This window comes from Pelophylax lessonae (assembly GCF_965119305.1).
Source record: "Pelophylax lessonae genome assembly, chromosome: 4".
In the NCBI taxonomy this organism is placed as follows: domain Eukaryota; kingdom Metazoa; phylum Chordata; class Amphibia; order Anura; family Ranidae; genus Pelophylax; species Pelophylax lessonae.
Genome location: NC_138771.1, coordinates 527,546,413 through 527,559,229, shown reverse-complemented (window position 1 = coordinate 527,559,229; position 12,817 = coordinate 527,546,413). Strand labels below are relative to the sequence as shown.

General features: G+C 42.0%; 1 protein-coding gene across 2 annotated transcripts in view; it reads right to left on the bottom strand.

Annotated features, from left to right (window-relative positions):
- SHISAL1 (shisa like 1) overlaps positions 1-12,817 on the bottom strand; it is a gene marked incomplete at its 3' end in the record, with an annotated part of 257,063 nt that overhangs the window by 30,514 nt on the left and 213,732 nt on the right. Inside the window, exon 4 of one of the 2 annotated variants that reach the window (XM_082253282.1) lies at positions 9,679-9,960. In XM_082253282.1, coding sequence (XP_082109408.1) covers positions 9,679-9,960 — 282 coding nt within the window. Of the gene's footprint in view, positions 1-9,674; positions 9,961-12,817 lie in introns of those variants that run through there. The other variant, XM_082253281.1, reaches the window with a different exon arrangement.

The window sequence follows — 12,817 nt, the reverse complement described above, 5'->3', positions numbered from 1 at the left end:
ACTGGGCCAGGGGGCAGGGGGGCAATTGCCCCCTGGGCTGCTCTGATGTCCTGTAAAAAGGCTGCACCGCTTCTGCCACAGACATGCCTAAAGGATTCCTGGTGAAGAGAAGTTAAAAGTCCCCGCCACTGACCTACTGAGTGCAGGTTGAAGACAGGACAGAGCGCAGGCCTCCCTCCCCAGCATAGATGGTTTACACTGTCTGAGCAGAGGCCGATTCCATGCCTTTCCATACTGGAGACTCTCCTCCCCTGGCCAGCCCCAACCGAGCTGTTCCAGTTCCCCCGAACCGCCCCCTGCTGGCCAGGTTGGGAACCCAGATTCAGCCTGTAAATAGAGAGTACCTGGAGCAGGGCTTCAGCCTGGAATGAGGGTCAGGAGGAGGACTGGAAGAGAGGGACTCGGAGGGGGGCCGAGTCACTGCACCGTGGGCCTCTGGTTTGTACTTGCCCCCTCGGCTGAAAGTTGCCAGTCTGCCCCTGACTGGGGACCTGCCTAAACAATCACCCACGAGAATAAAAATGCAAATTATCGATAAGGCGATATTTATTGGTACAGCAGTGCCAGGCTAATGACAGCTTCCAAGTTTGGCGGCTGGGTCCGGTGAACATACACACGGATGGGAGTCAGGCTCGACTGTCCTGTGTGTGCCTGTTCCCACGGAGGCGGACAGGCATTCCTGCAGTTGCGGGCTCCCCCTCCACGGCCCAAGCGGCCTGACAACAGCGCAGGGTCGACAGGCGCTTGCCACCTGCTAAGTTCGGTGGTGGGATGCACAAGGGAGTCAGGGCTAATGCTTGGCTTTGGCAGGGTTGCTGGTCAGGTCCGGCCCCTGGGCCACTGCCCAGCGTGCCCATTTGGTAAGACAGCCCTGCCCTGCACAGCAAGACCAAATTGAAAAAGGACGAAGTCAGTACTGTGAGTCAGTCTGGCACTGAAAAAGGACAAAGCCAGTACTGTGAGTCAGCCTGGCTCGGTTGCATTGCACAGTGCTGTCAGTCCAATGAAAACGAAAACATTTTAGCAGGGGAGAGAGCAGAGTTACAATGACCGCTTATTAGCGCTGATGCTGCAACACTTTTAAACCAGGTGGCCAAGATATTTGCTGCATTTCAGCCACCACATCTGGACTGAAAACCTGAAATATATTATTTTTTTAGTTTTTTTGGGGTAGGATACGCTTTTATAATAGGCTTTCTTTTTTCAACACTGCTAATGTATTTGTTTATATTACTTTATTACACTTCATCATATTTATATTGCATGCATGTTATATTGGAGCTTAGCTGTTTGATTTATCATTTACTTTAGATATTATGGTTCACATTAAATATTATCATTACTCCTTGTGCTGCCTACCTGAATAAACTTTAAGGAACTTTTACATTTACAGTAAATGTGACCCATTATTATCTGCTACATTTAACAAGGTAGGAAACTGCATGCTCCATTCGTGCCCACGTGACTTGGTTATACAAGAGCAATGTACTTTATTGAGGTGAGTTTAATACATTTTGAAAATATGCTGCATAGTGTAGGGGCTTTGTCTCTTTTTCACAATTTTTCTATGCAGCCCTGTGGCTTTTTGCTGACCATTCTGTATTGTGAAACCTTCCACTCAAAGCTGCCTGCATTCAATGCTTCCAAGGCATTGCAAAGTATGAAGTATAAATGTGAAAGTTCCCGCTGATACAAAGTTACAGTGTCTGTACTGAGACTCAGTTGCGCGAATGTTCATCCAGAGTATTTTTTGCCCCAAATATGCTATTGTATGCTGGTGTGTTTGAGCATGACAATGGGGGAAAAACAAAGACAGTTTGATTTTCAATGAACTTTGATTGCTAAATTTTTTACCTAGACCGTGACACACCTCCAAAGTTGAAAATTCAGACAAACATCTAAATAAACAGATAACAAACATACAATGGAACTGTATTTGTGTTCATTCCATTCCTGAGATTTGCAGGGCCCTCTCACTAAGAACAGCCAAGCCGATGACACCACTTTCTTGGTTACAGTTATAGACTGTACATGGGATAGAATGGTGCCTTGTCTCTACCCCCAGTCTGCTGACTGGACAGTGAAGGAGCAATAGGAGACTGGTAAGATCATCTGTCTGCTCAATCTTCTCTCCACTACTGTTAGCATGTTCATTGCCATTACATGTGTATGCTGCACACCTGATTGGCTCCCACCACGGCCCTACCTCTCCCAGTGGTGCTTTATAGAGGCTGATACAAAATCATATCCTGGCACTTACACTAGTGGCATTTAAAAAGTAAATGTAGTAATCTATTATTGAATACCTAGCTGCAAAGAAGCATATTTATACCCAAGAACAAAAAAAATGATTTCATTCTTTTTCTTTTTTTTTCACATCTTTCCCGTTATTTAAACCCAGTAATCCTGCCATTAACACAATTCCCTTCCTGGGTGACAACCATACTAAATAGAATTGACACCCAATGAAAAGGAGTTGGTTACAACCACATAACAGCAAGTTAGGTCTACATAACACATTTTTCTCTTCTCCACAACAGGGTGGGGGAGGGGGGGGGGTTTAGTGTATGGATAGCTGGGAACAGGGGCAGACTGGCAACTTTCAGCCCAGGGGGCAAGTACAAACCAGAGGCCTATGGTGCAGTGACTCAGCCCCCCTCTTCAAGTCCTCCTCCTGACCCCCATTCCAGGCTGAAGCCCTGCTCCAGGTACTTTCTACTCACCAGCTGAATCCGGGTTACCAACCTGGCCAGCAGGGGGGCGGTTGGGGGGAGCTGGGACAGCTCGGTTGGGGCTGGCCAGGGGAAGAGAGTCTCCAGTGGGGCATGGAACCGGCCTCTGCTCAGACAGTTTACACCATCCATGCTGGGGGGGGCCTGCACTCTGTCCTTGTCTTCAACCCGCACTTATTACTTCTCTTCACCAGGAACCCTTTAGGCATGTATCTGGCAGTAGCGGTGCAGCCTTTTTACAGGACATCAGAGTGGCCCAGGGGGCAATTGCCCCCCTGCCCCCTGGCCCAGTCCTCCCCTGGCTGGGAACAATGCTAACAGATAACCATCAGTACCAGAAGTTTCTGGGTGGATGAACAGCCCATTTTTTGCACATATAGATATGATAAAACACTTACATTGGTGTTTTAACAGACCAAAGGGGAGCAAATAAGAGAAATGTTTTGCTAAATTTGACATAACCCTAAAGTGGTTGTAAACCTCTGAAAGTATATAGTGTGTACTTGCCTCAGTCAATAGCACTTAGTGTGGATCCTGTCTGCCCTCTCCTTCCTACCTATGGGTAATTTTTGTCAATTTTTCCAGACACCAGAAAATCCTTGGAGACACCCCACCCTCCTCTAGCACACAGCAGGCGATTGACAGCCTCAGCTGTGCATGTTTCCCAGTGAGATTGTGTAGAGGGATGTGTGTCTACTCCTTTCACTCAGGTCTCAGATTACACTTCTGGAAGCTGAGAAATATCATCAAAACTGTGTACTATGGAAGGTTGTGGAGGACACGATGCACATAAACAGGTACAACTTACGTAGGAAGATTGAATTCATCACTATGTATCACCTGAGTATAGCCAGATTGATTATCACTTTAATTTGTGTCTCCTATATCTGACTGATATTCAGTTTTCATTTTTCTTTTATTATTCAGCAACCAAAAATGCTGCAACTTTATTATAACAGTGAAAGAGACCTGGAAACCTTGTACATGCAGTGAATCTCATTTACTCAAGGTCATGTTTTTACACCTCACATTACAGATGAGTAAACAAGCTTCAATAATAACAATAGCTGCCGTCTTTTCGTATCTCTGTGCCATAGTCTGAGTGGAGCTTTTATCGTTGTCAGCTACAAAATAAAAGGATAAAAGCCTGTTCATGTCCCTAAGGTCTATACACCAGTGCTCTGCATTCTCACTGTGCTTTTTTATTCTCTGTGCAAACTTGACCCCTTGGAAATAACCACTCCTGTATTATATTTAATTGATTCAATATGCATGAACATAAAAGCTTTGTCTGTCAACTAAACATCATGATAATGTTTCTACTGTTGCAATAAAGAAGGAGAGAGATGTTTAAACGTGGGATAAAGTCAAGCAAGGACACAGTGAAAACTATTATCACTGGGTATGGCTGATTCTGTTCACGGTGCTAAGTAACTAAAGCTTAACACAGCTTACAATACGATTAAATCTCCTTTAGATCTACAACTGTGTAGCTCAAGGGCCTGCCTAATTGGATACAAAATGATTGGCTAGATTATGCAGGCCCTTATATTGCAAATGAATGAAGTGTATTGGGGTGCGATAAACAACAATAAATCCAAACATGCGAATAAAAAATTAAAGCATATGACAGAACATAAATAAAGATGTTCGTGAATAATCAATAAGTGCATAAACACAAAAGTTCATAAGTGTCCATAGATGGGTGATGATATAAATGCAAATTGGTGAAAAACTGTAACTTGATTCCACATCCAAAGTGTATCCACCACCAAGTGAAATTTCTCCTTACTGAACGGAAAAAGGATAAGGTGCAAATATTAAACTCATGTGCTGAACAAAATTCAATCTCCGTAGTGAACAGGCAATCACCTCGTGCAAAACACCTGGGTTAGCCTCTTACCAGATGGCAATCAATATACGCTTGTATCCACAAAGACACTGCCTTCCCCTTCTCTTAAGATCCACAGAATCTGTCACAACAGCTACGCTGACGATTTCAGCTCCACCATATAACAGAAGGAACAGAGGACTGATAGTGTATTACCCTTTTAGATTTATTAAAACAAGCGGTATTGCACTTACAATTAGGATGTCTTGAAAATCAGCATAAGAAAAATATGTGCCAGAAATTCCTGAAGAGGCTTGCGTCAGGCTGCAGCACGGACCGCAAGTATCTGTGTGACGTGTACGCCTCCTAATCTGACCGGTTTCTTCCGATTGGACTTCGACTGAGACACCAAGCAATGAATACCGGGAGCAGCTTCAACACACTATCAGCGCACCCATCCCCCCCTACCTTATATTGCAAAGCTTTGGTTAATATAAACATAATTGTAAAAAGATTTTATGGTCAGATTATAACATGTATGGTGAGCCTAGGGCACTATGAAGCCGCCCCCCTTCTCCTTTGCCTTTCTTGATGATAAGCCTAGCACAATGTCCCAAGTGTATTTTTGTGGCTACTGCTGCCAGTAAAAACACAATGGGACATACACTGTCAACAAATTTACATGGATAACCAGTTTCCAGTGATTACTAAAAATACTTCAAAGGCATTTTAGAAAATTGTGCACTTCCAACCCATTGGTAACAATCTAGGGAAGGCCCAATTCTGTTCCAGCATGACTGTGCCCCTGTGTATAAAGGCAGCTCTTATAAGACATGGTTTGATGAGTCTAGTTTGGGGGAACACAAGAGCTCTGACCTGAACCCTACAGAATACCTTCAGAATGCAGATCGATATTCAGATCCTATTATCCAACATCAGTACCTGACCTTACAAATGTTTTTTTCTTGTTCACACAAACACACTCTAAACTCTGGTAAAGACTTCTCCCAGAAGAGTAGAGGCTGCCAACTCAATATAAAGGGCCATGATTTTTGAATGGGATGTCCAACATACTTGAGTGTAATGGTCAGGTGTCCACAAACTTTGGGCCATATAGTATAATTTATAAATTATATTGATGATCATGTGCATCCTTTTAAACAGCCTGCACAAAAACTCCAGGATTCTCCAACTAAACATTGTTTTTGTTGCCAGGACCTTATGCTGTTTTCAAAATTTTAATTCCAGGATTCTCTAACTTTTTTGCTTAGAACAGGGGTGTCCAACCTGCAGCCCTCCAGATGTTGCAGGACTACATCTCCCATACTCCCTTGCCAGCCTATTAGCTGACAGAATATTATGGAAGATGTAGTCCTGCAACATCTGGAGGGCAACAGGTTGGACACCTCTGGCTTAGAACTTCTTTTCCGGCACTGTTAAACCCTGATGAAGAGGCCTCTTGTAACCAATGAAACATGTTGGCTATTTCTAGACATACTGTATTACGAATAATGTTTATGTAGATTTTCAACAATATCAGAATGCTGTTCTAATAAAAACTTCAAGAAGATACATGCAGAACACATCATATACAGTATCTACTCCTCTTGCAAAGAAACCCCCCTTGCATATTAAAGGTGTTACACTGTAAAAAATCGCAACATCAGATTGTAAGAGAAAATGACAGGTAGGTCGTGGTGGCTCTGCCCAGCCCAACAAGCTATCACCAACAACAAAGTAGGACTTCTGACAAAGCCTTTCTTTTAAAGGTACAGGCCAGCTACAATTGAAAATTAAGCCATAGGATACCTACAAGGAGCACCACCTGCTTGCTCAGTGCTTTTATTTTTATTCAGGCATTGCACACATCCTTGAACATCTGCTCGTGATACTGGAATACCTTCTTCGTTGCCTCACACACATAGAGCCCTCTGTAAAAATGACAGTTCTAAGGTGTCTTTCAAAAACACTAATCAGATATAAACCCGACTTGGAAGTGTAAATGTGACTGATGATGCAGGGGGCAGAGAAATAGGATGTTGCACAGCTCCGCTTCAAGAAGTACAATCCAAGGGCAATCCTACTCAGCTTATGAGGTGGTCTGTGTGTGCTGTAACTGTAAAGAAATATGCTTAACCTCCCTGGCGGTGATCCCGAGCGTGACTCGGGGTTGATTTTTTCTATCAGGAGCGGTAACCCCGAGTCAAGCTCAGAGTGGATGTGCAGAGAGCGCAGCGGTGTCTCTTACCTTCTCCTGGCGATCCAGCGATGATCTCTCATTGCTGCGACCGCCAGCCGAGAGTCCCGCCGCTCCTCCGTCCTCCGTCGGTGTGATGACTTCCTAGTTCCGTTCCCTGCAGCAGCAATGCTGCATGGGAGCGGAAGTAGGGAGGGAAATTAAAAAAAAAAAAAAACGTTGCACAAAACACAAACACATAACACATTTTATATTATATATATATATATATATATATAAAAATATATATATATATATATACACCGGTATATATATGCATATATATATATATATATATATATATATATATATATATATATATGCACACACACACACACACACACATATATATAAAATTATATTATTGATTCAATTATAATTCATGCGTTATATATTACAAATATATAAATATATATATATATATATATGTGTGTATATAGATATATATATATATATATATATATATATATATATATATATATATATATATATATCTATATATATCTATATATATACACACACACACACACATATATATATAATATATAATGCATGAATTATAATCTAATCAATAATATAATTTTATTATATATATTATATATTAAATAATAAAATTATATTATTGATTTGATTATAATTCATGTGTTTGTGTTTCAAATTTATCACATCTGGGATGTCTACTAGACTCTTGTTTTGGTCAGGTTTAAGTCAGTAATTACTAAGAATTGTAGGCCTATAATACATAACGTCAAATTTCCATTAAAAGAATTGTACCGCTTTTGGTATGTAATTCCTGACAGAATCATACCGCCAGGGAGGTTAAGGCAAACACAGAGAATGTTTAGATTTTACAATATCTGTAGTGTGAGCTAAAATGCATAAGTAGTACAATTAGTTGTTTCTTCTTTTGTCTGGAATTGCTCCCAATGTTTTGGATATAGTGGTTAGCACTTCCTCCTAGCAGCAAAAGGGCCGTTGGTTCCAACCATGGCATTACCTGCCTGGAGTTTTGCATGTTCTTCCTGTGCCTGTGTGGGTTTCCTCTGGGTACACCAGTTTCCCCCCCACCCTCCAAAGACATGCTGATAGGTTAACTGTCTCCTATCTAAAAATTTGCCCTAATATGTATATGTAGGAATGGGAGTTGGGGTCCTTAGGTTGTAAGTGCTTTGAGGGCAGGGACTGGTGTAAATGTACCATATACACTATATAGTCAAAAAATGAACAAAGATTATTTTCCTAAGGATTTTCATTCAAAATTCTACTAATCTAAAACCAGTTTAACAGACTATATTTTTTATTACTATTATTATTTGTTTATTTTTTATTTCAGGTACTTATATAGCACTGTCAATTTACGTAGCGCTTCACATATACACTATATTGTCAAAAGTGCTGGGACACTTTCCTTTACACGCACATGAACTTTAATGCTATCCCAGTTTTAGTCCGTAGGGTTCATTATTGAGTTGATCCACCCTTTGCAGCTATAACAGCTTCAACTCTTCTGGGAAGGCTGTCCACAAGGTTTAGGAGTGTGTCTATGGGAATGTTTGACCATTCTTTCTGGTTCTGGCCTGGCTCGCAGTTTCCGCTCCAGCAGTCTCCGCTCAAACATTTCCATAAACACACTCTTAAACCTTGTGGACAGCCTTCACAGAAGAGTTAAAGCTGTTATAGCTACAAAGGGTGGACCAACTCAATATTGAACCCTACGGACTAAGACTGGGATGCCATTAAAGTTCATGTGCGTGTAAAGGCAGGCGTCCCAATACTTCTGATAATGTAGTGTATACGTGAAGCGCTGTGTAAATTGACAGTGCTATATAAGTACCTGAAATAAAAAAAAAAAACAATAATAATAATAATAATAAAAAATATAATCTGTTAAGCTGGCTATAGATGGGTAGAATTTTGAATAAAAATCCATAGGAAAATATTGTTTGTTCATTTTCCTAATCATTGGTGGGTCAACGTGATGTTCATTTTTGACCACAGTGCTGAGAAAATTAGAAGAAGCAGGATGGAATATTTTTTTTGAACAAAGAAACTTCTAATAGTATATGTGTTTTTTTATTCTGTAAAGTCCATTTATTCCAAAATCGAATGTTAAAAGCGTACAAAATCTTTCAAACAATTTTAGAATGTTCAAATCGTACAAATTGTCCTAAGACTTTTCCAAATAATTTTTTTTCTAAAATTCTATCCAGCCTAAGGGTTAAAAGCAAGGTTTTTGATGCTAAGTCCCGGTTGGGTAGATTTCACCTAGCATTCTGACCTGTTGGTACAGCAGAAAGGGAGTGGAAATTGTGCAAAAGTGGACACAGAAAGCAAAGAAAACCTGTTGGCGAAGCCTGTCTTGTACCAGTCCACTATTCTTCCACATGCAACCATTGTAGACTTGATGAAGGATGAACTTAGAACTTGAAAAGGGTTGGCTTGTACCCCTTGTACCCCTGCATTTTTATGATGCCAAAAATATTTTTGGATTCCAAAACTATTCATGTGGTACTCCTGCATCTCCTACAACCCTTGAACTCCCATTATTGCACAAATTTGAAGCCCTCTCTAACATGTTAGAGAGGTGCTGAAGCAAAGTCATAGCACTACACATACCAGGATCCATTCCACCACGCACATCCGAATTGCGTTTGAATTCAGAGTTTCTCACTCCTACAAAGAACCCAGCAACATAATTCTTCACAGAGGTTCTAATCTTTTCACCTTGTATCAAAAAAAAAGGGAACACAGTTTGGCCCAACACTAGCAAATAATTTCTTCAACCTAACAGCCTGTACACACAACATTCTTATAAGGCAAGCACCAGAGTGGAAAAATTTCAAGTTTGCTCCTGTCATTAAAGAGAACAGTTGTCTTACCAGGCTGTAGAAGTCTGAAAGGACATCATTGTTGGGCTAACAGTTTCTCCTTTTAATGTGTGTACCGCATGTGACATCTGAGTCTGTGCTTGGCAAGGCTCCTGTGTTGTCTTGTCCCACCGCCTCTGTCCTTGCCTCATCCATTTGGCTTGGATCCCCCACCTTGCAAGGTATAGCTTGCAAATGTCATAGTTCATTGCAGAATAATACAGCAGATCCAGGACCAGCAGGACCACCACGAAAAATCCATACACCCAGACACCAACCAGGGCACTGTAGTTGCTGCGGGAAATAAGAAATGTTAATTAGGAGCAGTTTTCAAACATGTTCCACAAGAAAAAAAACAAGTGACCTTGAACTAGAGGGACAGCTGTAAAATTTTGGATTTCCCATTACTTTCTCCATCAGGGACAAAGGTCACCATGATGAATGAAGAGGGTGAATCTCTCCTGTAGGGACGAGTGTAATTGATTTTTTATTCCCTCTAAATTTCAACAAAAAGTGTGAGCTTTTGGAGATATCTTACTATTATAAGAATGCATTAGAGTCAATGGGAAAGGTGATTTTGTTTTTTTAAAGGTGCAATGGGTATGAAATGGCTCCCTAGGGTTACAAGCTCCTTTCAACAAACAGCCCCTAATTAAGCCCTTTTGCATTTATGTTTTTGTTTTTTTACAAGAAAATAACAGACAGCAAAATTTAACAATAAAACAAATGTAAAACAATAGCCCCCAAATACTGATAAGACCTCATGCACACAGGGCGTTATAAAAAATTAGCTTCAAAGCCACTACCAACGTCAGGAGAAAGCAGCTGTAAAAACACGCTTTTAGTAGCTTGTTCCATTGGCATTAATGTGCATTTAGCCACGTTAGCTTTTAGCAGCGTTTCTTTGCTTCTATTCAAAATCAATGGTTGCTTATGAGAGCCGTCTTTGATCCGATTTTTAGAACATTCATTTTAATAGAAGTCGCATCCAAGTCAGATCATCATGATCCGACTTGTGGTGCGACTTGTGCTCTGAGGATCTTAACCACTTAAGCCCCGGAAGATTTTACCCCCATTCCGACCAGGGGGTATTTTGCGATTCGGCACTGCGTGACTTTAACGGAGAATTGCGCGGTCGTGCGACGCTGTACCTAAACGAATTTGGCGTCCTTTTTTTCCCACAAACAGAGCTTTCTTTTGGCGGTATTTGATCACCTGTGTGATTTTTTGATCACGCGCTATAAACAAAAAAAGAGCGTCCATTTTGCAAAAATAGCAATATTTTTCCCTTTTTTTTATATGAAATTCCCCCCACAAAAAATGTAAAAATCAAAATTTTTTACAATTTTCGGCCAATTTGTTTTATGCTACCTATGTTTGGTAAAAAAAATCGCAAAAAGCGTATTTTGATTGGTCTGCGCAAAAGTTATTGCGTTTACTAACTAAGGGAAAGATTTTTGTCATTTTTGTTGTTTTTTTTTTTAACGCGTAATGGCGGCGATCTGCGATTTTTTTTGCGGTACTGCGACATTGCGGCGGACAGATCGGACCCTTGACTGACATTTTTGACACTTTTGGGGTTACCAGTGACATTTCTACAGTAATCAGTGCTATACATATGCACTGTTACTGTAAAAATACACTGGTAGTGAAGGGGTTAACTTTATTTGAGAGGGAGGGGCTGTGTGTGTCCCTAGGGGCGTGATTCTAACTGTGATTGGCTGGGGCTTCAGCTGTATGCAGAGTGATCAACGGATCTACATAGTAGATCCAGATGATCAGCTCTCATACAGCGAGGAGAATGACAGGTGGCTTGTTTACACAAGCTGCCTGACTTTCTCCCTCTCCCCCGCCGATCGCAGAGTGGCCGGCGGACATCGGGTCCGCCGGTCACACGCGCGGGGGGGTCCGTGACCACTCGGGAGCGGGAGCGCGCCTCCGGGGGCGCGCGCTCGCTCCCTAGACCCTCACAAGCTAGTGACGTAGCCCTACGTCACTTTGCCTGTGAGGGGCTGACCGCCGACGTAGATAGTCGTGCGGCGGTTGGCAAGTGGTTAAAGGGGAACCTCCCCCCCAAATCTATACCAGACCCTTAAGGATCTGAGCATGCAGCCTGGCAGGTCAGGAAAGAAGGGGATGAACAAGTGCCCCCCCTGTCCTGGACTATACCAGGCCACACGTCCTTAACATGGGGTGGGTGCTTTGGGGTGCCCACCCCAAAGCACCTTGTCCCCATGTTGATGGGGACAAGGGCCTATATCAGTTGTGGATATTTTTAACTGATTCATGACAAATGTTCCCATACATGTGTAAAAAAATCTCTCACCCACAGGTGGTTCTGTGTAAAGATGGCTGCCGCATATCCAATTGACTATGTGGTTTTGGGGGGAAGTGCAACCATGTCTTGCTGACATCACTAACAAAACAACCTGTGAGCGGTCAACAGGAAAATATACATCCCCCTTTGTGGTCTCTGGTTTGCAGTACTATAACTAGAGTGTCTAGCATAGGGGAAGGGAGGTTCGTTTTGAGATGGATAGCTGTTTGGAGCTGTAAAGAGATGCAGCCAGGACCTCATCGTCCTGTTTCAGATATCGAGTGCAAGCTGTTGCCGGAGTTAAGTATTATTTGACCTTTCTTTAGGATATTGGGAATAGGAGTGCATGTTTGAGTCTTGTTAATGTTTATGGTAACTTTCATGTGCAAGAAGCTTTATGTATTTTGATGTCCAGTAAAGTTTTGTTTTATACTTTTTTATCAAAACTTCTCTGGGTGTGTCTGTTCATTTTAAATATTTACCAGATATTTCAGTGGCTGTCCAGTAAACCTTCATTATAAATTTTGTTGTTCCCACATTTGATACAGGGCCTCTTCCCAACAACCCTGGGCGGTGGTTGTGGGGGTCTGCGGCAGGGGGCTTATCCGAATCTGGAAGCCCCCTTTAACAAGGGGGCCCCCAGAGCCCGATTGACGCGGCTTAACTCTGCATGCAGCATTAAGCCCCGTTAGCAGCCTTTAGCAGCGTCAGGCGTTTTCCCAGCTGTAACGCTGGTCCTCAGACCGCGCTGGCCCTGGGTTTTTTTGCAGCTTGAAAATGCCTATGCCACTTACAGCTTTAAAATGCCTGGGTGTGAATGAGGCCATAGAATAA